At 43.9% G+C, this 26,915-nt stretch overlaps 1 protein-coding gene across 2 annotated transcripts in view; it reads left to right on the top strand.

Moving 5' to 3' along the window:
• Positions 1-334: 334 nt before the first annotated feature.
• LOC144728618 (B-cadherin-like) overlaps positions 335-26,915 on the top strand; it is a 45,824-nt gene continuing 19,243 nt past the window's right edge. The window contains exons 1-5 of one of the 2 annotated variants that reach the window (XM_078608171.1): positions 335-535; positions 9,092-9,158; positions 20,938-21,026; positions 25,548-25,730; positions 26,566-26,721. In XM_078608171.1, the coding sequence (XP_078464297.1) occupies positions 479-535; positions 9,092-9,158; positions 20,938-21,026; positions 25,548-25,730; positions 26,566-26,721 (552 nt within the window). In that variant the 5' untranslated portion in view covers positions 335-478. The remainder of the gene's footprint in view (positions 536-9,091; positions 9,159-20,937; positions 21,027-25,547; positions 25,731-26,565; positions 26,722-26,915) is intronic. The other variant, XM_078608169.1, reaches the window with a different exon arrangement.

A 26,915-nucleotide genomic window follows, 5' to 3' on the forward strand; every position in this document is an offset into this window, starting at 1 on the left:
TCCAGCTACCGATAGGACCATGGCTGATGATGATGATGGCCCACAACGAACGACCTTCGCTGCTGTTTGTCAATAATGTGCAGTATGTGTGTCCTCAGAGAAGTTTGTCACGGGCGGCGTGAGGACGGGCTTGCGCGTAAGGGTGGAATGGTTTTATATTTGGTGGGGGACAGCAGTTGGGGCTATTATCTCTGACAAGGGGGTGGGTGGGTGTGGTGGTGGTGGTGTAGGTTGGGGGAGGACGCAGGTTTTTTTTACCACAGGGCGTGGGTTTCAGCGCAGGGCTGGGTAGGTGATGTCACGGAGGGGCACGGGGCCCTATAAGCAATGCCAGGGAGTGTCCCTTGCTCACTTCACGCGGTGGGGTGACCCGCGAACGCGCACGCTCGCTCCACCGTCGACTATTTGTGGAAGTCGCGGGGTCTGAAAGCAGCGCCGCTTTTGTCCGAACAACAGCCGTCGCCAGCCCAGCGGAGACATGCAGGGCCAACGCACAGGCCCCTTGCTGTGGATGCTAAGTCTGCTTGCTGTGCAGGTGGGTTTGCATAAACCTCAATACTGGGCTGAATGTTTGTGTTTCTCTTCTTTTTGTTACGTGGCCATTTTAGGCGCAGCTTGTTTAGACGTTGCTGCCATCTGAGTTGAGTTGGAATGCATTTTTTATTTTGCAGGTAATTTAGTGTTATGTTTTTTTTGCGTGAGAATTATTTGCAAAGAATTACATAGAACACGTACGTATATAGTAATACGAATGCTACGTATAGAATAAGAAAATGAATTGTATGATTCCTTGCTATACAGTACTGTATCTTATTTTATCTGGGTCAAAGGTGATCATCAAGAGCTGTGATGTAGAAATATGCCGCGGTGTTTTGACAATAATGTACCGTCATAAAAACAGAAAAATCTACTGCACATACAAAACGTCATTCAAATTAAGTATTTGAACGTAATGCCAGTGGGTAATTTGTTAGTGTACACAAGGGCAGTGTTTAAATCAAGCCACTGTGTGCTTTTATAGATTCTATGTTCATTTAATATTGGCAGTGATTTTGAGATTTAAAAAACCCACAATCCAAGTAATGTAGAACATTTAAAATAATTGATCATGCAATGCACAAAGTAAACATTTGGCCAGAGTTCAATGCCAGCAGATGAATATCTGAACGCCGAAACTATTATATAAATAACTTCATAGATGAATATCTGAACACCGAAACTATTACATAGAGCACTTCACAGATGCTCCTTCCTTGTGAAGAATATTGTTGCACCAAAACAATAAACTGAATTGGCATGCAATCTACAAATAACACTTACTCAAGCACTGACCTAAATACATAGTAACAAACAGTGTTTAGTGCAATGACACTTCTGATATTTTGCTGAGTGTTATTATGCACCATTGCCGATGCAGTATCACAAAAGAATGTTTAATATAAAAATGTCTTTCTTACAATGCAGCCTTGTTCTACGAGAGGACATTTTTGTGCCTTCTTGTAGAACAAGGGTGTGTTACTAACCCATACTTTTTCAAATGTAGATAACAGTGTCGTGAAGGCTCAAACCGCTTCGTGCCTTGTTTAAACATCAAAAGTGGAAAATCCACAATGTTACTTGACACGTGTGCCAAGATAACTTCTTAAAGATGATTTTTAAAACATAGACTGCAAAGTTATTTTTTTAATATTATAATTACAACAATATTTAGACGTACAGTCGCTGGTTATTCATTGACTTGTTTAATCATTCACAGATGTTGGTATTACACTGTTAATTTACAATGCAACGACCACAAACCTTACTGCTTGTGGTGGCATTTGGGAGCGGGTTGAGTGATCAGCTAGGCAGAACTCCTCACTTCCAGCGCCTACGATCATGACACCCAGGAGCTCCTTTCAGACACATTCAAAGAGAGGCCCTGCAAAAAGCCGTCATGATAACCAACATATAAGGACGCAGACTCGCCCGGTATACAGGAGATCGTAGGTTCGATCCCGACCCTGATGCTTGCTGTATGTTTATCGTTTGTATTGATTTTTCTCCGCGTCCTTGGGTTTTACCCTCCACATTTGGAATGAACATGCGTTTACAGTACTGTATTTGGCTGCTATACATTTCAACGTGATAATCCACTTTGTTGAGCTATCATTTGTTACTTCTGGAAGAGAGCTCCATAGCTCAGTGGGTCTTACCTGGTAAAATAACAAAAGTAGTTTTTCGTTTAGTTTTTAATATAATGCTCAATGCTCCACCGATAGAATCAGTTCATGCGCAGGTGCCTGGTTAATTACACTGGTCAACAAAAAAAACATTTTTTTCTGGCCTGGACTTTTGCAGCTGTTTTAGACTAATTTTAGGGTGCTGATTCCAAATCTGATCTCAGATTTGCTCTATCACATCTCATTTTATGCTATCGGCATACCCCATTTTCATTGATTTTACCCGAAATTAACTCTGCCACTTATGATTGCAAGTTGTTGCGAGTCAGTGACTGCTTTAGTGTTAAAATATGGTGCTGTATTTCTAGGATAGTGTGTTTATAATATCATTTTATGTAGATATCCACATTTATTTAATATTTTTCTTCTGCAGTTTTGATTGAAAATGCAATATTTGATATCTCAAAAACCTGATGTGATAGACAAAAGCTGATGACAGATTTGGAATCAGCACCCCAAAATTACATTAAAACCGTTGGAATACCTTATTCCAGAAAAAGTGTGTTGACCAGTGTTAGTAATACTATTGCAGCAGGATGGTGGATGGTGGTAGCGGATTCAAGTGGCCTTCATCCAGCAGTTAATTGACCATGGACGAGAATCACGATGAATGCTCCACAACAAATCATGAGTTTCCTTATGCTATTGCTTTTGCATTGAACAGGGTTCCCATATTTTACACGGAATGTTCTTGCCGATAATATCTCATAATCCAGCAGCATTTGTGTTACAAGCCTGACTCAGGGGCGGTTTCTTCATTATGGCGACTGGGCGACGCACCACCAATGTCATTCAACCACAGAGTCATGCTAGCCGTCACTGTGCCTCTGGATATAGTCCAATCAGCGTCATGTCACGTTCTGTGGAGTACCGCCTCTTTTTGGGCGATTTCCCTCCAGCTGAGAATCGCCCCGAGTGGTCCCATAGACTTACATTCAAAGATGTTTTTTTTCGAACGGGGGGCGCTGCAATGCATTCTCTATGGCTTCCGGGAGGGCTCGCACTAACGTGCTTACGTCATCATACGTAAGCACGTTTCATCCAACAATATTATTTGTCGCCACCTAATGGAATCTTTAATAAAATAAACTTGAGTGGATTGTATTAATAGTGAGTATAGAAACAAACAAGATGTATTGTAAGAGTCACTTTATTTTTCATTAATATTAAAGAAATGAAGTTGCATTAACATGCTTAAGCTGTTAATTTATCCTTTGCATGGGTGGACCTTATCCTTATAAATCATCCAGACATTTGCCCCCCCTGAGAGATTTTGCAGGAGTCGCCACTGGCCTGACTGCTGATAAGACCAAGAAGGTCTAAGCTTGTCCAGAGTGCTACCTGATAAAATTGGTCTCTAAAGACAATAGGCTGATGGACATTTTTATGTATATGTGCATACACAGAACGGACTTTGCTTATACAGTATTTGCATTGCCTGATATATAATTAATGTTATTATGGATGGTGAGCATACACAATTATAATTTTTTGGTTTAAGTTGAAAGATATTTCTCCGCACTATTATGAACATATAATGAATGTGCTGCACAATCTAGATTTGAAGTTTTCGTGACTGCAGGGATCCATACTCTTTGGTTCTTTCGGTAAAGTCACGTATGTATAAAAATACCTACGTGGAAGAACGTTAATCAACCGGGTAGGATGTTGACTGTTGAGTTAGCCGACTCTCTAGGTTGTATTGCATTGTATTTCTAAGTTTGCTATGTTTGTTTTCTCATTAATTCGTACCTGATGATGGTTGCTTGTGTTGCAATTGAAACGTCGTATTCGATTATTATTTAATAAATTTTCTTTCTACGTGACTTTACCGATAGAACCAAATCAATTGAATAATCAATTCAGTTCTCTCACTCTTTCCTGCACCTGCGATTAGCACGGTTGGCTACGTACGGTGCGAAAGAAGTTCAGCGTACATATACATAGAGGCTTCAGTTTAACCAGATGAGACCCCATTCAAGATCATAGTTCTTTTGCAAGGGGAAACTCGACGGTTCAAAAGCTCAGAAAGTTGTTTACAAACGGAGAGAAAAACATAGAAATCGCATTAAATTGTATTGTTATTCGTAAAACACAAAACACGAGCTGTGTAGGTCTCAATTCCGTGAGGGCTCGGCAATGATTGCTTGACCGCACTGCACCAGATTGGGTTGGCGCATGCGGGTAGCCACTACGTAAGGGTCGAGTGAGGAAGCAATGGGATTTTCCTCTTCTTGGTTCTTTCGGTAAAGTCACGTAGAAGGGAAATAATAAAATAATAAAAATAAAACATAATAAAATACAATTCTCACGACGTTTCGGCCACAACGCAAGCAGCCGTCCTCAGGTGAAGAACAGGTCTGTCGGAAAGACAGCGTCTGACTTGATTTGACCCAGACTGTCTTTCCGACAGACCTGTTCTTCACCTGAGGACGGCTGCTTGCGTTGTGGCCGAAACGTCGTGAGAATTGTTTTATTATGTTTTATTTTTATTATTTTATTATTTCCCTTCTACGTGACTTTACCGATAGAACCAAGAAGATGAATCCCTGCAGTCACGAAAGCTTTAAATCGAAATTTAATGGGATTTTCGTTGAACCCACGCATCCACTGCCCACTGTGTAGCCCCCGCAGCCTATAGCACCTGTTGTGCATGGTGGTCGCCCAATTTGAGCACGATTCCGGGCTTTAAAAAAACAACCCTGCTTTAGCCTCCCAGATGTTGACAAGATCAGCCATGTGGAACACTTTGCCGTGTTTGCCTTGCGTACTTTGCGCTTCGTAACGGACAGTGCGGTCAACAGGTCACCGATGCTAGGGTTCAAATAAAGACGTAGAAATGTCTACTTGTGTTAAGGAGGGAGGGTCGCTTCGTCAAGTTGTGTTAAATGTAACTATGCCATAGAACGTCGCGGTATTTATTTCAAATACTCTACGTTACATTTAAGTTAGAACGCAGTTTAAAAAAAAAATTCACACTGAAGATTCAAATTGCTTTAAAGTTAACATTTTACTTTGGCGGGGGGAAAATTTAAGTTTCCGTGATTGTTTCTCCCTGAAAAATCGATATACTGTGATAGAATAATTAACTATCTTCTTGGTTCTTTCGGTAAAGTCACGTAGAAGGGAAATAATAAAATAATCATTCAGACGCTGTCTTTCCGACAGACCTGTTCTTCACCTGAGGACGGCTGCTTGCGTTGTGGCCGAAACGTCGTGAGAATTATTTTATTATGTTTTATTTTTATTATTGTATTATTTCCCTTCTACGTGACTTTACCGAAAGAACCAAGAAGATGAATCCCAGCAGTCACGAAAACTTTAAATCGAAAAATAATTAACTATTGAAGCGCACAACTGCAATTGCATAGTCTCTGGTTCTTTCGGTAAAGTCTCGTAGATAGAAAAAATAATAAAAGAACACGACGTTTCGGTCGCAACACAAGCGTCCGTCTTCAGGCGATGATCCACTGCAATTGCTTTAAACTCAATGCGTAAAAAGACAAAGGTCCCCCGTGTAGCCTTAACGGACTGTTGGGGGCAAGTGCTGGCACGGTACACGAGGGGGTGGGTGGCCAACACCACGCCCGGCCGCCTTTGTCTCCATCGTCGCGATGTTTACACACCCGCACCAGGTGCTCATTTAAGGCCGAGTCGACCTAGGGGAGGCCCAGAACCGGCGTAAATAATTGTCACTTGGTGTTGGTGGTGGCCGTGAGCGGGAATCAAACTCGGGTCGCCGGAGATGGTCGCGAAGCGTCGTGCTCATCACAACCCATCGGCTAAAGCAGGTTTCTGGGAGTGTATCTTATCAACTGAACACTCCTTCACGTTCACCTTGTTGAGACAGTACTGTATGTGGACATCTTGTGCACCCACGGGATGCCACAGATGTGCCCTGCCAACTTTATCCCTTCAGGGGAGATGTAAACCTCTCTGTAAAATCGTCTTGACTGAAATAGGCAACCTGTTCCAAATAAAGTTTTTTTTTATAAAAACAACAGTGGATCCTTTGCAACAACAAAAACTTGCTACATGCAGAGAAAGAGGCTAACGAAGTCTTAATGGAGGGAAAAGTAAAATAAATAACAGAAGAATGCTGTGCTGAGGCCATGAGGTCACTTTAATGGAATGTGGCACGCGATCAAACACTTGGCTGGCAGAGCCAAATTCTACGCTTAGCAGAGCCCGACTGTCCTAGAGAAAAGACCTTGACACAAATACATAGAAACACGTAATAAACATCATGGGACCTCCTTTGCCAGTACCAAAATATGAGAATAGGTTTTCCCCTTTTTTCTGGCAACAAAACAGGTGTTAAGACGTTAAAACACCAAACCGAAACCTTTTACAAGGAATCATGTCTGCTTTAACCACAATGCTTGTGGTCAGAATGCAAACAAAAAACATACTCTGATAATATATGCATTGTCTTTGAAACTGATTGGTCCACACCAGAGATAGCTTTCTTTCGAGGCTAGTCTCAAACGGTGTTAGACCAGAGGATGTTTTTGTTTGCATTCTGACCACAAGTATTGTGGTTAATGCAGACGTGATTCCTTGTTAAAGGGTTTAGTTTGGTGTTTTAACATCTTAACACAACTGTTTTGTTGCCGCAAAAAAGGGGAAAACCTATTCTCATGTAATAAACAATTCAAGGCACAGGATAAATCCGATAATTAGACCCCAATTGTTTTAATTAACCCATACCAGGTTACTCTTAACTTACAATCCGTATTTTTATACCGATATATCCATAATGCAAAATAAATGATGCCTCCTTCTCGTGTTTGGCCCTCCACATTAAGAAAATATATTTTGTTTGCACAAGCCATCTGGAAAAACGGCTTTCTGGGAGTGGATCTTCATCGGCAATATTGGTTCAACATGGGCAAGTCTCTGGACCGGTTTTGACACCCGGTGTCTCATTCGCAGCCAAGCTTGCTTGAACCATTGTTGGTTAACTGTCTGATGTTCATAAGCAATGGCCCTTTCTGTAATTATGATACAGGCTATTACAAGCTGCACATTACTTCATAATTGAGAGAGAAAAACATTAAAGATAAGGCATTTATTGACAACAGAAAGCGTGCATATAATTTGTGGCAAATTTGCTGATTGCAATGTCATGTGATAATGTTTTATAACACTAACGTGTGCAGACAGCATGCGACACGTAGAGGCTGAATGAAAACAATTCTTCCAAAATATTTGCGTTTAATATAACGCTGCAAATAGAATAGTTATGTACTCGGACGTAAAATGAATGCATGACAAAAGGCCGGTAATCAGATTAACAACGTAAATGATTATAATTGTCGGGAGTGAATTAGTCGTGGTTCTTAAGTTTTCGTGACTGCAATGTTCCATACTCTTTGGTTCTTTCGGTAAAGTCACGTAGGTATAAAATAAAAGAAAAAACTTTTTTTTATAAAAAATTAAATAAAAAACATTTTTAAAATCACGACGTTTCGGAAGCAACACAAGCTTCCGTCATCAGGTGGGAAACCCACAGCAAGAAATACAATTACTGTAGTGGACAAGAGTCGTTCGTAACAAGATATTATATATACGGGCAAGAAGGGGGGGAGGAGCCAGGGAGGAGAAGCAGGGGGCGGTCGGGGGGTGCGGGGTGATGGTGAGAGAGGAGTCAAAGTTCAACATTTCCAACGAGTTGACTGTGCGACTAACACACGCTGGTACGACCCAAGGCTTCGGTAGCCTTGAGGTACTGGGTCGTACCAGCGTGTGTTAGTGACGGAAGCTTGTGTTGCTTCCGAAACGTCGTGATTTAAAAATAAAACAAAATCATTTTTTATTTTTTTATATAAAAAAAAGTATTTTATTTTATACCTACGCTACTTTACCGAAAGAACCAAAGAGTATGAATTAGTCATCTTCGAATGTACAACCATCACTTTACACAACCTATCTTATGATTCATATCCCGAATGATTCATATCCCCAATGAATACGCTATGGTGCCAACTCTACGAGTAACTCAAGACGAGAAGATTGTTATGAGTTATTGAACAATTTTGTCACGTTTATCAGAGCCACTGGCTGCCTCACCTGAAAGTGTGTGAATGCTAAATTGGACGTTTGCCCACATATGCCAGGATGCTCGTTCAATAAGAATGTTTTAACGTCTGGGCACAAGCTTCTGATACAAACGGTAGCCAGCCTTTGTTGATCAGTCATCGTGTAAGACATTTGTATTCTAAGAAGCCCTGGGAAAACATAAGTCACAATCAATTGTCAATTTGAGGGGGGGGAGTGACTTAAAAAATGTGGGGGGGGCGGGGGGGGGGGGTTGAGTGTACACAAACTATGACTGGCCATACTGTTTGGTTCTTTCGGTAAAGTCACGTAGGTATAAAATAAATCAAAATAAATCACCATGACTGGCCAGTACAAAAGAGGAGGAAGCTACAATGGCTTGGGCAATGTTGCTCTAAGACCAGATGCACTTTCCAATCCCGCCCTGCAGGGCCCAGCCGTAGGGATGAGTGAGAGGGGTTGACCATGGAGCAGCTAGGTAAACTATAAACTTTTTTTTATTTTTTACAAGGTAAGGTACCACTGAGCGATGTAGCTCTTTTTCAGAAGCGACTTGGCCATCACGAATGATAGCTCAACGAAGTGGAAATGTATCGCAGCCAAATATGCTAAACACACGTTTGTAAATGTGGAGGGGAAAAAAACCGGTTGCGGAACAGAGAGCCCCGGTGGCATACATTGCGTTGCGCAAGTTGCAAATGACTATGGGAAGTGGAGAGAGTTGATTGCTCAAGCATCGCTGGCATACCAACAAACCCACATGGCTTCTGAATGATGATGATGATGTGCACATGTTCTTCTAATTCCAGGTGCTGTGGACATCCGTGTCAGCCTGTCCAGAGCAGGGCTCCCACCACGGAGATGGCTCGCATGATGGTAAGTGCTCAGTCGTTCTTTAACTGCAGGAATGGCGTCGAATGAACAGCTGAGGATACCTAATAATGCCAGCCGCTTTTGTGTCATTTTGTTTCCACTATAGCTGTACTTCCTTTGTGCGAAGGCAAATCCATCAAGACTCTTCAAAATGCGATGCTTAAAACACCACTATCAGATCACATGACAACACGCGACTGACTGCGGCACAGTCCGCGTCGTCGACCTGCGGGTGATGCGGTGAATGTGCCCAACTCGTGGCACGCAATGAGACATCGCGCTGACCAGAGGTGTGGACTCGAGTCATGTGACTTGGACTCGAGTCAGACTCGAGTCATGAATTTGATGACTTGCGACTCGACTTGGACTTGCATAACAATGACTTTGTCCCACCTATGAGATGTGGACTCGAGTCATGTGACTTGGACTCGAGTCAGACTCGAGTCATGAATTTGATGACTTGCGACTCGACTTGGACTTGCATAACAATGACTTTGTCCCACCTCTGGCGCTGACTGACAACCGATGCGCTCGCCCTCCTGACATTTATGTGCGGCACGTTTCGGCAGGAAGGAGTAGCTAAGTGAACAACAACAAAAAACAAACTCCCAACAGGAGAAAAAGGCAGGATGTGAACTCGCGCCAACATCATGTGCAATGACGCTTCTCAATAAGACGACATTAGATGCCTGCAGAGTAAACCATTTTTTGCTGCGCTCTTAAGTGACCCACAGGGCTGCAATGCACCGTTAGGCGCATGGGCGACACCGTGTCGGATCTCGCTGGGCTGCATTGGCTTCCGGTTGCCCAACGATACATTACGAGGTCGCGCTCATTACACACAAAGTGCTTGCCGCAAATGAACCACAATCTCGTCAAGGAGCATAAACCATCACGCAAAACTCCAGTCATCCTTGCAGTGGCTTTTGGTTAGCCATTGAACAAAGACGGCCACCGCATGGCACGTGATCAGATGCGCTTCTGCGGCTGTCTGGATCACTCTTCTGATATTGGGAAGCTACTGGAGCTATGCACTTTTAAATCTAGATTGAAAATAATTTCTTTAGAACTGTGTTTAGTTTGTTGTCCTTCCCCCGCGCCTCCGATTAGCATGGTTGCCTATGTACGGCGCAAAATAAGTTCAACATACATACCTACACAGACAACACGTGCCACTTACAGTACATGCCATGCGTAAAGCTCCTCAATTTCTACACGCTGTTCGTGTGAACATCTGCTGTGGTCTGCCTTATATGGTACATCAAAGGTAGTGGCTGGAGCAGCCAATGCACCGCCTGGCTGCTTTGTTTCTGTACAGTGAAGATGGTTTGCTACGATTGGCCGTGGACTCAGCAGGACAATGTCAAGTTTGCGTTTTAGGATTTTCAGACGGTTTTTACACGACCGCCGCGTAGTAACTGGATGCCTCTCGGTGCTAACGAAAGCGAAATAACCCGACGACGCCGCGTGATGACAATACTTTTGATGGAAAAAATTCGTGGAGTTGATGTAAAATTAGGGATGTGATTTCCCATGATGGCGCACTTTTTATGATCAATCCGAATTCCGGGTTTTTTTTTTACCCGATTGATCCAGAATGTTGGAATGTATTCCCAAATCAGGCACCTGGTTTTCCTTTCACTTCTACGCACACATGATCGTACGATTTAAAATACAAGCTATTATCATTGGGGGGGGGGGGGGAATTTTGGCGACCGTGCGTGTATAAGTTATGGGTGGCGGCGGTCAACTTATGTGTGTGTGCAGCTGGTAAATCCAGTAATTGTAAGTGTAAAAGTCTCGACGAGCTAAATTGTCAACCGTTTAAGAGATTAATTTTTTTCTCCCTCTGTGGGAATGACATCAGCTGTGAAAATGGAACACGGCTAGATGTGACATGCCACAAGCTGAGAGAGTTTACACCCCCAAAGGGAGCAGCCGGGACATGAGCTATCAGTCGTGTGGTAGGTCTTAAAAAGTGACGCGTAAAATAATGCTCAGATGATTTGACTTCCCACTGTGGTGATCATGGAATTGCCGTATACATACGGTAGCCTATAAGGAGAGTGTTGCAGTTCAGCAGTTTAAATATATTAAATCTGGCAAATGTACAACAATTGCTTTTGACCAATGCTTTGTAATTGGCTACTCGAATTATGATTGATGTAATTTTTTTGAAACAATTTGTTTGAATTTGTTCAAGAACATCCTTTTTATCTATATATATCTCCAATTATATTCAATTACATGAGTTATCGGAACTCGACAGGTAACAACGCACGCACCGTGAAAGATTGATCCCAGGAAATGATGTCACAGAACCACATTTTAAGTGATTTCATAATCCCCTCTTCAAACACATTGGCGGTTGCGACGTTGATCGGTAGAAAGGGCACTGAGCTGTAACTGGGCAACCCGAGTTTGATTTCTGTAATGACTAACGTGAGTGGTGAGGCCAATCTGAATCACTCCTGTGCCGGGATAGTAAAATAACGCCCAGTGTGGGATGGCCTTAATCCAGCAGTGGATAGAACAAAGGGCTCCATATATGATGATGTTATTATGATTATTTTTATTCTCAGAGCTAGAATACGTCACTTCGAGTAAACAACTACATTGAATATTACGGGGTTACCTGTGGAGTTGTCGGTGACAAAAGGCTGACTTCACTGAAACTGCGGCTCACTGCGCTTATGGACGGGGGATTAACCAAGGGTGGCTGAATCTCCATCTCCAGTTACAAACCTGGGGATGGCAGGAACTCTGGCTAGCGGTACTCTGACATGGTTATGAATCAACAGAACACTGGGGCTTGGTGTTGACAAATCCGGTCGTGAATGGTGTTCCTCGGTGTACAGTATAAACTCTTTCAGTCATCTCACAACTTACCAAAAAATGTGTCATGGACACTATTTTCCCACTCTATATCACTGTACTGTATCTCTCTTCCATTGCCATGAACTTTATCTCCGTTAAAATCCTTTTTTATTTAGCTTGTTTCCTTGCAATTTAGAACTTTTACACATCTCCTCCCATTCGCTCCTTGTTCCATGCGTTCTACGTTTAGCTATATAACTCGTGAGTGTTGCCTCGGTCCCTTATTGAATCGCACGTCCGTCTGAAACGCACCACATGACATTCAACGGGGCCCTGCGACATGGCTGCCACTCGCGAGTGAGGTTACACGTGCGTGTTTCGGCATGGGGGCACGCAAACGCGGTCGCTATTCTGCCGATGTGCAGAATGCTATGCGCCATGCTCATAACCAAAATTAGGGGCGAGGGGGGACTCACAGAGGCCACGTGTTTTCATCTGAAGCCAAGATACAAATGAATCGCTGTTCATTTGTATCTTGGCTACATACGCGTGACGGTTGTACACAAGAACATTTAAATCATCGTTTGGATAGCAGGATTTGACAACATTGTATGCTATCCCCCCTCCCAAAAAAAAACCCTTAAAATCCAGCAGCAAAATTATTTTCATTGATACAGGTGGCAGGGATTGTGTGCCTTTGATAGGATTCTTCACAATCCATTTGGTGAATTGTGATGTATTTCCTTGCAATTTACACCTTTCCATTTTGCTTGAAGGATGAAACTTTTTTTCTCCAATTTTTTTATCACGTGATGTTCTTTTAATGAAAAATAAGTAAATAAAGGTGCAGCCCTGAAATGTCACGCTCATGCCACTGCTGGCGGAAGGGCCTCCAACTAGAGCGGTGCTACTTAACCTTTACTGCAGGCTGTTCTCAATCCTTAAAAAAACATTATAATGCTAATAAATACATAGGCTTGATGAAACAAAGTAGTTGTACTTACGTGCCCATCCTTAATTTGTCTTTTCGATGATTTACCTTCTCAAAAAGATCTGGCCACGTCTCGCACTCCCAGAAAGGCCATCTCGCACCCCCAGGGGGTGCAGCGTTCACCCCGGGTTAAGAACCACTGCCCTAGAGGGAAGCTCTGGAGAGCCCCCTCAAGCCCCTCGAGAGGGCCTGGCCAACTCTTTCCGGCTCGCCCATACTCCTTGGAAAGGAGTGGGGGGGGTACCCACACTTTATCCCACGACACACGACCTGCATGCAGATTGCCTGTGCTCTACCCATTTCTATTTCTGGATGGACAGATGCGTTTTGGATGAGTGGGTGGGGTAGGATCTATTAAACTTGCCCCATTCTATCAACTATTGTGCTGGGACCACCATTGGAACCTCCTTTGCCAGTAGCAAAATATGATCATTGTTTGTTTACCCTTTTATCTGCCTTTTCGCGTCATCTGGTCCAACACCATGTGAGACTAGGCTCTAAGAAAAGCTGTCTCAGGTGTGGACCAATCAATTTCAAGGACAGTGCGTACATTATCAGAGTCGTGTTTTTTGTTTGCATTCCGACCGCAGGTATTGTGGTCAATGCAAACATGACTCCTTGTAAAAAAAAGGTGTCAGTTTTGTTGCCAGATAAAAGGGTAAAATAACAATTATCATCGTGCTGGGAATATGGTATAGCAGTCGTGACGTCTGGACTGCAAGTTCGGTGGTGTGTGTGCTAACCATTACACCACTGCAGCATCCAGTCTTAGAATACTCTTAGCCAGTATTCACGCACATCATCTGCAGTATTAATAACGCACTGAGGCAGCAACTGGACTGGCGCTAAATTGACACATTTCAATGAATGGAATTTCTATCATGAGCAGCACTGGTCACCACCACTGCCATGCAGCGAGCCCTAGCACGGTGCTGTGAAGGGCAAGTCAATTATCTCTGCGGGTTAAACATTTCTGATATCTACTATTAGAGCTCGCATGTGATGTTGATGCTGTGATGTTGATGCTCAAGAGCAGAATCAGGAACCAGAGGTTTTGTTTTACCCTTCGCATTCACTACAGTTATCACACAGGAAGGTGAACATTTAAAACGTGGCATGTAGATATATGCCGGTTTACATTTTCATTGGTCGGTATTTTTTTCCGTGCATAAGACGGTGATGGAATCTACTCAAATTATGTATTTTAGTAAAAACAGGCGTACCTCGCATAACGTGCGACATGCGTTCCTGAAAAACAACGCGTAAGTCGAATCGCTGTATGAAGCCTGTTTTCCCATAGACATGTATGTTATATGGGGGGGGGGTGCATTACTAAAGAAAATATTAAGTATCATCTCATTTAATTATTTTAGCCCTGCATTTACAAAAGACGTATAAATGTAATATTTAATTTAAAAAATTTTACATTACAAAAAAATACTTCATAATGAGTTGAATAACAATTAATTGAGATTAAAACGATTGCTACTTTCAGAGATGACTTAATGAGGAGTAACTTGAGGGCTTCTTGAACGCTTCCGTGGGCCGCTTCTAAGACGGCTGCGCCGTCTTAGGTTCTTTCGGTAAAGTCACGTAGAAGGCAAATAATAAAATAATAAAAATTAAACATAATAAAATAATTCTCACGACGTTTCGGCCACGTCGTGAGAATTATTTTATTATGTTTTATTTGTATTATTTTATTATTTCCCTTCTACGTGACTTTACCGAAAGAACCAAGAAGATGAATCCCTGCAGTCACGAAAGCTTTAAATCGAAATGTGTTTTTTACTTTAGTATTTAATAATCATTCAATCAATAATTTTATTACATTATTATATTTACATGTTTTTCTTGCGCGCATAACTGCGAAACGCATAGCGCGTGAGTGCGAAGTATGTCCCTACACGACGAATCGCGTACACTGTGAATTCACGGGGTGTGTATATTGCAGTAAATCTAAAATATTCAATTGAAAAATTGTTCAGCTCATGATTATTAACGAGGGGGGGGGGGGGGTTGCCCCATGTGGAGTGACGTCACCCGCTAATGGTTATTGTGGAGGGGTGCGGCATGTGGAGTGACGTCACCCCCTCATGGTTGTTGTGGAGGGGTGCGGCATGTGAAGTGACGTCACCTGCCCATGATCATTAATGAGGGGGGGGGGGGGTGCGGCATGTGGAGTGACGTCACCCCCTCATGGTTATTGTGGAGGGGAGCGGCATGTGGAGTGACGTCACCCCCTCATGGTTATTGTGGAGGGGTGCGGCATGTGGAGTGACGTCACCTGCCCATGATCATTAATGAGGGGGGGGGGGGTGCGGCATGTGGAGTGACGTCACCCCCTCATGGTTATTGTGGAGGGGAGCGGCATGTGGAGTGACGTCACCCCCTCATGGTTATTGTGGAGGGGTGCGGCATGTGGAGTGACGTCACCTGCCCATGATCATTAATGAGGGGGGGGGGTGCGGCATGTGGAATGACGTCACCCCCTCATGGTTATTGTGGAGGGGAGCGGCATGTGGAGTGACGTCACCCCCTCATGGTTATTGTGGAGGGGTGCGGCATGTGGAGTGACGTCACCCGCTCATGATCATTAATGAGGGGAGGGGTGCGGCATGTGGAGTGCGCGACCTTCTTGTGCGTTCGTGGAAATTTCCACGCGGACATGAATATTAAAGCAGGGGGGAGGGCTCTTTGTAGTGACGTCACGCACGGATGTAGCACTGTGCTGCGTATATTTATTTTTTACCGTCACTTTCTGTAAAGAAACGTCGTCATATTTTAAGCGACTTTGCATAATAAATTATTTCATTCAGTTCGACCTTCCTCTGCGTTAGTGTAAAAATCCACCCACTCATGAATATTAATGAGGGAGGGGTGGGCCTCATGTGGAGTGACGTCACGCGCGGGACGGACAGACATTTCTGGGTGATTATAGTAGGTAATTTGGAATGAACCCATGACCTCCTGTATACCAGGCGAGGTAGTTAACATCTCGCCATCGCGACGCCCCCAGTTTTATATTGGAGAGCAGAAAAGGGTATAAGGGGAAAGATAAATAATGTCCTGGGAGAAAGAAAGGGACGGGGGTCAGGGGAAAGGGGGGAACGGCAGGGGGCAGGGTGGGGGAGAAGGGAGGGCAAAAGAGTGGAAGACGTCTCATAAATTCTAGATTTGAAGCTTTCGTGACTGCAAGGATTCATATTCTTAGGTTTTTTCGGTAAAGTCACGTCTTCAGGTGGAAGCTTGTGTTGCCTCCGAAACGTCGTGATTTTTATTTTATTTTTATTTTACTTTTATTAATTTAAATGTTTTACCTACGTGACTTTACCGAAAAAACCTAAGAATACGTCTCATGAACACCACAAAATGAAATAATTGACACGCGACATGCAAACTTGTGAACTAACGTCCCACACGGCAGCACTCCGCTCCCGCCCGTTCCCAGCAAAGGGGCCGCAGCCCCCCCGCCGCCCCCCACAAACAGCAGTCGTCCCCCCCCCTCCACCCAACCCCCCCGCCAGCGGAACTTCATTTTAGACCCCCGTGTAGCCTCTAAACTCCCGTTCTCTGTCTTTAAGCTTGTGGCTTAAATTCTCCGATTACTGCAATGACTAGGGGAGGGTGGTATGCCACTGTTTCCACGAAAATGAGATTTCGTGGCTTTTGTATTCCTTTGTGAGTGCACATTGCTAATTGTCAGAAGGGCAGTGGGTAGCCAAGCGCAGTAAAGTAGTTTACAGGCAGCGGACATTAGCTCGTTCTTTTTTAAAAACATCATCATAAGCCAGTTCGATTTAAAGCTTTCGTGACTGCAGGGATTCATCTTCTTGGTTCTTTCGGTAAAGTCACGTAGAATGGAAATAATAAAATAATAAAAATAAAACATTAAAAATGTATTATTTAACGTGATTTTAAAATAAATAATAAAAAGACAAAATAATTAAAGAATCATTTAATTATGATTTATTTGTATTATTTTATTATTTCTATTCTACGTGACTTTACCGAAAGAACCAAGAAGATATGCCACTTCGTTGAGCTATCATTTGTGGCCAGGTCACTTTTGAAAAAGAGTTGCATAGCTCAGTGGGCCTTACCTTGTAAAATAAAAACAAGTCTATAGTCTTATATAGTTTATAATTTTTCTACCTTCACCTGTCGGCCCAGCCCCGGATCGCGCAGTGATTAGAGTACGCGGCTCGCAATCAGAAGTTCAAATGCTGGTTGGGGGTAAATTCAGCTCTTCACCCCCCCCCCCCCCCACTGCGTTCCCCTGGATGATGAGAAAGCTCCGGAAAGTAAGACGCACATCAAACGTGTTCCAGGTGTCAATAAAGTAATACAAATCTGGTTACATACACACGCACACACACTTAGCGGAACATAAGATGCCCCCGCTCTCAACTTTTGATTTTAAATGCAGGAGGAATAAAGAGTATGTCTTATAATCCATAGCATATGGTGCCTCTTTCTACGGTAGCAACATCAATGCTTGTCCTCTGGAAAGATTTGCCCTCGCCATACCAATGTGGAATTTCGAATTAATGTTTAGGTTTGTAAATAGATTGGAAAATGCCTCGCACTCAACTGAGTGGGGAAATCACTGATTTATTCTGCTATCCCATTAATGCGGTGTGGATCTGAGTTACTTTGGCGAGATGTGGGAAGAGGCAGACCTGAGTCAAGAGGAGTCGGACTTTATACTCATTCCCTTCGTAACCCTCCGCACTACACTCAATGGCATTTCACCACCAACCCGTAAACATCAGACTCGGTTTTCTTTCCAGTGACTAAAACCTTCCCTCTGTACACCGGATAATTATTGCTACAGTCTCATATAAAACACAAATTCAGCTGAATTTGGAATATTGCCATCATGTCTGAGGTGAAGCATCCATGTCCTACCTCGCTGCGCTCGATATAATTCAATGTAAAGCAGTCAGATGGATTGACGATCCAGTACTCAACGATTCACTCTCACCAGTGGTCAGTCACCTCCTAGTCACTCTTCTCTTTGTATAACCACGGTCACTCTTTACGCGAACTTCTTCACCAATTGATTCCTCCACTCAATTTGTGGACTTTGTCACCAGACACCGACTGGTTTGTCTCGTCCATACTGTGTTCAGACACCACACTGCAGGTCACAACACCACACAAAGACAAAGATACCCCTATAGCCTTAACAGACTGTAGGGGCAAGTGCTGTTAGCGAGCACCTATGAAGGCCGGAGCGGTACACGAGGAGGTGGGTGGCCAGCACAACACGCCCGACCGCCTTTGTCTCCCCAATGGCGATGTTTACACACCGCACCAGGTACTCATTTGAGGCTGAGTCGACCTAGGGGAGGCCCAGGACCGGTTCAGATAATCGTAACTGGGTGTTGAACGTGAATCGAACCCGGGTCCCCGGGTTCGTTAGCGCAACGTAGCGCTCACCGCTACACTACCGCTCCCCACTACAACACCACACACACACTCACCCACCCACTCACACACTCACCCACATACCCACCCACTCACACACTCACCCACGCACACACACACTCACCCACACACTCACCCACCCACACACTCACCCACACACTCACCCACCCACACACTCACCCACACACTCACCCACACACACACTCACCACACTGCAGATCACGACACTTATCTTTCCACTTCTTCCCCTGCGCTGCTCAACTTTGGAATTCTCTCCCGACGTCACTTTTCTCTCCATTCGAGAAACGCATTCGCTCGTCCGTGTTACGACTTTAATAGTGCCGCTTGTTTGCTGGCCCCAATGGCGTTTTGGGCCTACGCTCAGCAACTGTTGAATAACAACAACCCACACACACTTGGAGGTGAGCACATTCATTGTCCCCATGACGTTACCGAGCCCCACACACGCCCGTTCCAGACGAGCTAAACTGCAGTTTTAAGCAGTTATAATCGCCTCTTTTCTTAATAATTTGCACGCTAATTAATGTGGATTATGATGTTCATATAAACGCCAGAGACGACGTGCTGGCTCCGTCGGCCTCCATCCACATCTCCCACTTTACGCCTTTGGATGATGAACATAATTACAGGGTAATACGACACCCACCCTGTGACACAATGCCGGGTCTTCAATCAACCCTTTAATCTGAGCCGCCTTTTGCCTCAATTCTAGCGTTGAGTAGACGTGCGGCAAGCAGGCTTCGAAATGTCCAAATCCCACATGCTTTCTCCCACCCCAAGTGAGAGTCATTTGGGAATTTCGACATCCCGTCAATGTGAAAGCGTTCGGGTTAGATAAGAATTGGGGTAGATAAGAATTGGGGTGACCATTTATGGCCTTGTCCTGTGGACAATATCTTGGAGCCTCTGTGAAGTGCACAATAACCCGCGTGGGATGTATAAAGCTGATGGACGTGAGATGGCATTCGCTGTGCTCAGCGTTAAAGTATGCTTTGTAGGCGCAAATGCATGTCAGAATTCCTGTTGGCGGTACTGCATTGTGTATGCATTTAACGTTGACAATTTATGATAGGGAAGCACAGTAAAATTGCTCTGCATGTAGGTATACAGAGCACAGTTTCAAAATTAGTAGATTTTTTCTCAGCACCACATATACCCTCGATCATAAAACACCACGTATCTTGTATCATACGTCGCTTTAGTAGGCCTTGGAAGCTAAGCTGGGGACCAGCCTGGGTGTGGTGGGCAGCAGAGGGCAGTGCAAAATAATAACATAAATCTGTCGTACTGCACATGCACGCTTTCACATTTGTGCTCCCCACCTTCACCGACCTGCACTGATGAGAAAGGTGAAATATGGTCAAGTATCCCCCTCGACCTCGGATGGCTTGTGTACAGAACAATGGAGAGCTACGCTTTCTACATTTGCCACCCCAGGTGGTACCCACAACCCTGCCCCCTCCCTGTTGGCTCATGACCTAAATGGTGAGGTCATCCTTGCAGAGACTAAAATTAAATGTTGTGTGGCCCATGCTTGCGATGACACCTGTGCCAAGATGTCTGGACTCCGCTTGTACTCGGGGATTACTGTGATGGAAGCAGCGCCACAGCAATGAGCTCATTGCCTTGACGAGTGAGGCAGCTAAATCGCAGCAGCAGCAGCACCCATCACACTTTTAACATATGCCTAACAGGAGGCCAGAGTGGCATTGCACAATACAATACAATTTCAAACTTGATTTGAAGCTTTCGTGACTGCAGGAATTACTCTTTGGTTCTTTCGGTAAAGTCACGTAGAAAGAAAATGAATTAAATAATAGAATACGACGTTTTAAGCAGAGAGAGACAACACAAAGACACACAGAGAGAGACACAACATATACACAGAACAATACAATTTCCATGTAAATTTGGATTTATAAAGCATCTAAATGCAATTGCATCTCATTCACACTCCGTATAATAACTGTGTTTTTTTAATGATAGATGATCACCATGAATTTCAGTTGCAGTATGAGGATAATGTATTTATATATATAACAATGATCCGTCCTCATCGGTTTACCCAAGGATGAACTCTCATAGCCTAACACAGGGTTTCACATGATACTGGTCGTACACGTGATTTACATTAATACGTGATGTATTAATATGCACACAAACAACATTTTAACGATTATATCTGCAAACTACAACCTACTGTTGTGATGCATGTTAATTGCCCGTTTATGTCCAGTTCAGGGTAGATTTCAAATCATTCATGGAATCAGATGGATGAATGTTCTTTGATATTACCTCTCAAGAGACGACTTCCACGTGTGCAGATCGAGAGCACTGTCCCTGCATGCAGTATTACAGGTGAAAGAATCGAAGGAGCCTACGTTAATTGGCTATCGTTAACCCATGGCCTAAAAACGAGGTCTCAGCGGAGGACCAGGGTGTCCGCGGCGAGTTGCATCTCTTTTCCGTGCGTCGTCGCTTCACCTCACGACCCCGGTGTTCCTCTCTTCCCGCTGCCAGACACGCGACGCTGCAACGAGAGCGTGCAGCACGGGGAGGGAACACCCCAGCCAGAGGTCCATCATCTTGAAGACAGGAAACCGCTTGCGGTAAGCACGCGTCTTTCTCCGGGCGTCTGCGAATCGGCACAGCAGCTCGTTTCAGTACCCTCCGATTAGCACGGTTGGCTACGTACGGTGCTAAGGAAGTTCAACATATGTACGTACGTACATTAAAGAAGCCCTGAAGTTATATTGATCACGAGTGCAGTAGAACACCTTTTTTCCATGACCGCATTGTTCGCTGTTCCTGTTAACCATAGGCCCCGGGCAAATCTTGTGAACCTTTTAGAGCTCGTTGTCCTGTTTTCTTTCTGCTATCTTCGCTTCTGTTATCTTCCTGTTTTTTATGTTTATATAATAGGTAAGAGGAGTTCCTGAAAAGTGGCTGCAGATAGGGGGAGTGTATGGAAAATTCATTGCATTATCCACATTTAAAAAAATCGGCTGTAAATTGTATTATTTTTATAGATAGTCATGTATAAACTAATTTGGTAATAGCACCCCACATCATTACAGATAATTGGAGTTCTATTCTTTGCCTCTTTACTTGATTTGACAAACACATGCTGCATCCCTAAAAAAGGTTAAAAAATGTAATTTAAACTAATTAACTTTAATTTAAGTTATGAGAAACGTTCTCATTCGTGAAGCAGTACTATATCTGGCTTATTTTTTTAACATAGCCCATAGGTCATTCATAGTAATGTAAAATTTATAGAAATGATCCCGAATACGTGAACTAGAGAGCAATATGCAGGTTTAAAGACATAATTCAAACAGTTGAGGAATGTTAAGTGGGCTAGGGTAGGACCCGTTGCTGTAAGGCATGATCACCCACGGTCAAAGTAATACCAGCGGCATGGCCCATGGTCAAAGTAATACCAGTGGCATGGCCCATAGTCAAAGTAATAACAGTGGCATGGCCCACGGGAAATTAATAACACGGTGGCAGTGAAGGAATGGAACGTATCTAAGAGGACATCCAACACAGACATGGAGTGATGAATTCAGGTCACGTGCAGAGGGTGCCAGGTTGACTCGTACATCGCAGGATCATGAGAGGTGGCGGCAGCTTGAGGAGGTCTTCATCCAGCGATGGATTGAACATTGGCTGACGATGGCAAGAATTACATTCAACTGATGCGTATGGCTTCTTCACCCGATGCTGCGCACACACATTGTTATATTTTGGTCCGTTGGTCAATTAATGAAGGGTCATGGGCCTTTCGTGGATTTTGTAATAATTTGAGTGTTTGAGGACTGACTTATTCTTTTCAAAGAAGTTGGCCACAATATCGAGCCATCACAGGAGTTTACTCTCATATTGTAAAGGGCTTTGAGGCCTTGTGTGAGTTTATGATTATTATTGTTAAACACACGTTTTACACCTATGCAGCTTCACGTTCCTCTCGTGTTTGAATGATGTCATGAACCTGCGTATATGTTTGATTGGTTTGACCCAATGGGTGGTATTTACTTGAAATTCATTTTTCTCCTCAACGCTCATACATACGGTATGAGTGATCCTTTTATGAATCACTCGGTGATTTCATTCCCTTAAACATGAAGGGTGTGCATTTTAAACGCAACAATTACAGCTTATTCATTATTTGTGCGGGGGGGGGGGATAGTCATTCATGAGAATAAAAATAATAATTGAAGACATTCCAGAGCATGATTTAATGGGGCCCCAAATTTGCAACTTTTTGCTGCACTTTGCGTCACCTGGCAAAAGTGGCTTTAATGAAGGGATTAGGCCAGCCCAGGCATGGCTCGTGCCCTTGATAAAAACACCTGGTATGAGGCACACAGTGGATTTAACTAACCACAAAGCACTGCTCCAAACCCCTGTGACTTATGCACAGTGTCGTGTAGAGTAAGGGCACCACGGTGGCGAGATGTTAACTACCTCACCTGGTATGCAGGAGGCCGTGGGTTTCGATTCCGACCCTGACACCTGTTGTATATTTGGGGTTTTCTTGTTCTGACCGATGGTCGCGATGATTTTTCTCTGGTGTCCTCCGGTTGTTCCCTCCACATTTAGAATCAACATGCGTGTAGAGAGTATTGGCTGCTGTAAGTTTCCGCGCGATAAGCCGCTTCGTTGAGCTATCATTTGTGGCCATGTCTCCTCTGAAAAGAGCTGTATAGCTGAGTGGGCTTTCCCTGGTAAAATAAAAAATAGTTTGATCTTCTTGGTTCTTTCGGTAAAGTCACGTAGAAGGGAAGTAATAAAATAATACAAATTAAACATAATAAAATAATTCTCACGACGTTTCGGCCACAACGCAAGCAGCCATCCTCAGGTGAAGACCAGGTCTGTCGGGGAGACAGCGTCTGAATGAATTGTATTACTTCCCTTCTACGTGACTTTACCGAAAGAACCAATAAGATGAATCCCTGCAGTCACGAAAGCTTTAAATCGAAAAATAGTTTGAGTTCAGTTTTTTAGAGAAAGCTCATCCCATTTTCACAAGTACCTCTGTACGTGTGCATGTTGAACTTATTTCGCCACCGTACGTAGCCAACCGTGCTAATCGAAGGTGGCCGGGTGACTCAGGAGGCTGGTGCCAGAACACTGAGCCGGCACCGCTCAGGTCTTTGGCTCCAATCTGTGTCGATAGCCACGGCCTTGATGGGCGCAGCTTTGTTGCCAACAACTGTCTGAAAATATGCATCGTCCATAATATGCATTATATTAAATTTACATCGTATAAAATGTTGGTTTTTCACCGGAGCTGCACATTGCAACGGTGGGATTTAATAACGAAACAATTACTTTGAATGATAATGCGTCGAGCACTTTTTGCGGGTCCATGATGACGCCTTTGAAGAAACTTGAGAAGAAGTGGGGTGAAGTCATCTTCCAGGGCCGTCTGACACAAAGTGAAACACTGATAGCTGTGAGAGCACCACGTGGGCAATTACCTTCTCACGTTTATTGCCTTCTTGGGCAATTTAAATATAATTGGAAAAAGTGAAATGTTTTTTTGTATTTGAACAGCACGAACAAGATCATTAATCACCATCTTCCCCGGCCCTTTTTTACATTATGCTCTCAACACACATTGATCTACGATTCTTGTGAAGAGTGAATATGAGTAAATATTAATTTACGAACCTTGTGGTACACATGATGGAATATTATGGCATATGGTGACAAATGCGCATTTTTATGTAAATTCACTCTGGTTATAAAAGAAAACTGTTCGAGGCTTAAGGTAAAGTAAAGATGCTGTGCTCTTTGTGAGTGTATCTTGATTTTGAGTGCAGTGGCAAAATGCAGTGCCTGCTGTCTGCTGCTCTCTGTCTAATGAGTTTCTCATCTATTGCAGAAAATGTGAAAACAAATTTGGTTCAGTGCTGTCGAGATTATTACATTGAGGCCGATGTATTATTTTCTGTGTTGTATGGCTCACTTCTTTCCACGTGCTGATTGAACTTTGTCTTGTGCATGCACTTGTCTGCACGTGTGCACATCAAACATTGCAGTTATGTATCATGGGATCTTTTTCGCCACTATCAAAGTATTAAAAGTAAGAATAGGTTCTACCCTTTCTGGCAATAAAACAGGGGTTAAGATTTAGATTTAAAGCTTTCGTGACTGCAGGGATTCATATTCTTGGTCCTTTCGGTAAAGTCACGTAGAAGGGAAATAATAAAATAATAAACATATAAAACAGAAAAATGCTCAATCATCATCAGGTGTGATTGCGTGTGTTGCAGTCGAAACGTCATGAGAATGTTATTGTTTTATATTTTTATTATTTTATTATTTCCCTTCCACGTGACTTTACCGAAAGAACCAAGAGTAGGGGTTAAGATGTTCAAACTCCAAAGAGAAAACTTTGGCAAGGAATCAGGTCTGCATTAGCCACACATACTTGTTGTGAACATGCAAACAATTACCAGAGGATTTTTTTTGCATGTTGCATTGCGAGAAAGGGTAAAATTTATTCTTATTTTTTCATACTATTACATTTATTTTATGAGGCAATTTCAGCGGAAAGGATTTCTGTGAATTGCATTGAACACTGAAATCAGAAATGGAGTTATTTTTAGAATGCACGTCCCTTACGAAAGGTGTGCGCTTATTATGAACATAATCACCGTTAGTAACACAGATCCAAGGCTGCGGTGACATTAGATTTAGAAAATTACAAATTGTAATTGGATAGGGGTCAGATGAGGAGTGGCGCAGTGCTTCATGCACTGCACTGTGACTGCATTGTCCCGAGTTTGATTCCTGATCACAGCCAACATCAGATTAGGACGGTATTTATTGACTGTGTTCAGAACTACTTTACGAATTTGAATGGCAAGAGCTGACTGAAAGTGCTAAAATTAAAAACTCAGTGTTGTCGTTGCCTGGTGAAAAATATTTGCAGTGCTCCCAAGATGCTCTCAGCGATAGATACATTTCATTTTGTGGGTCGTTTTGAGGCGGGCCGGCCTCACGTGGCCACGGGCCGGATGTAATGAAGTCACGTGGAGTAGGTTCCTCGACCCCTGTGGCAGGCCCTTGACTCTTCCAGAAACGCTAATCGCTGCGATTGACCCCGCCGGCAGGTCAGGGTGAAACATCCGGGCGCAGCCAGCAACTCGGCGGTGCACCCACGCTCCCCCGTGCTGCACTGGGATGAGCTCGTGCCCAGGACGGGGTCATCGCGCCGACAGAAGCGCCAGTGGAACATCCCGCTCATCAGCCTCTCCGAGAACTCACTTGGACCCTTCCCGGAGTTCCTCGTCTCTGTGCGTGCAAGGGATGGGGGGGGGGGGGTCCACGTTCGTTGTCATCGTTATCGGCGGCAGCAGAAGCACCACCATTAGAATCATCATCAGCAGCAGCAGCATGACGATCGTGATCATAATCATCAGCGGTAGAATCAGCAGCAATCGCGTCATCATGTTTAGCGGTACCATCAGCAGCAGCAACATCATCATCATCTTCATTAATCAAATTCAGCAGCAGCTGCATCGGCAGCAGCATCGTCAGAAGCAGGAGCGACAGCAACACCATAGGCGGTTGTCATAGTCAGATGCGGGGCTGTGCTACGTTGTAGGCAGCGGACAACCACGCAGCATAATTCCTGTACTCTACATCTATGCTTCCACGTCTATGATCCTTCACGAGCCGGCACTGACCTCAAGTTTAGTGACATATTCCCCACGACGCACATTGCTGGCGATGAGTGGGCCCTCATCCTGCAGTGGATTGACAAAACGGCTGCAATTGTGCATTTTATTCGTGCATACAGCAATATGTTCAGAAGCTAAATGCCAATATCGAGGTCTGCTGGCCAGGATAAGAGATGCTCCAGGGGAGACAGTTCGTGTAGTTTTGCTATTTCTCCTCGATTGAAGGAGCACAGATTACAGAGGTTAACTACATGGTCCAAAGTTTGGGTTGCACGGTCACAATGGTCCGTGATAGCTAAAGAGCGATCGAGGGACAGAACCAGAATGAGAATGTTTAAACTGTAGTAATCCGATGAGCTATGAAGCTCTTTTTCACACATGTCCAGTAGGGGAACAGGGGTAGGAACGTTACAACAACAAACACGGACGCCGTGTGGATTGCACGCAGATCGAGTCGGACAAGTCTGTGACCTACGACCTGCGCTACAGCATCACGGGGAGTGGAGCGGACCAGGACCCTGTCGGTCTCTTCATCATCGACAGCAACACGGGGGAGCTCAAAGTGATGCGCTCCATCGACAGGGAGGAGTACCAGATGTTCAGGGTGAGTGAGTGTGCGACTGATTGCTCAACTCAGTGCGGTGTGTAAATTTCTCCACTGTTGGAGACAAAGGCGGTTGGGCGTGGTGCTGTTCACCCACCCCCTCGTGTGCCATCCCGGCCTTCAAAGGTGCTCACTAACAGCCATTGCCCCAACACTCTGTTAAGGCTATACGGGGGATCTGTGTATTTGTGTCT

Source organism: Lampetra planeri, chromosome 29 (assembly GCF_965212315.1).
Source record: "Lampetra planeri chromosome 29, kcLamPlan1.2.h2, whole genome shotgun sequence".
NCBI classification, from domain to species: domain Eukaryota; kingdom Metazoa; phylum Chordata; class Hyperoartia; order Petromyzontiformes; family Petromyzontidae; genus Lampetra; species Lampetra planeri.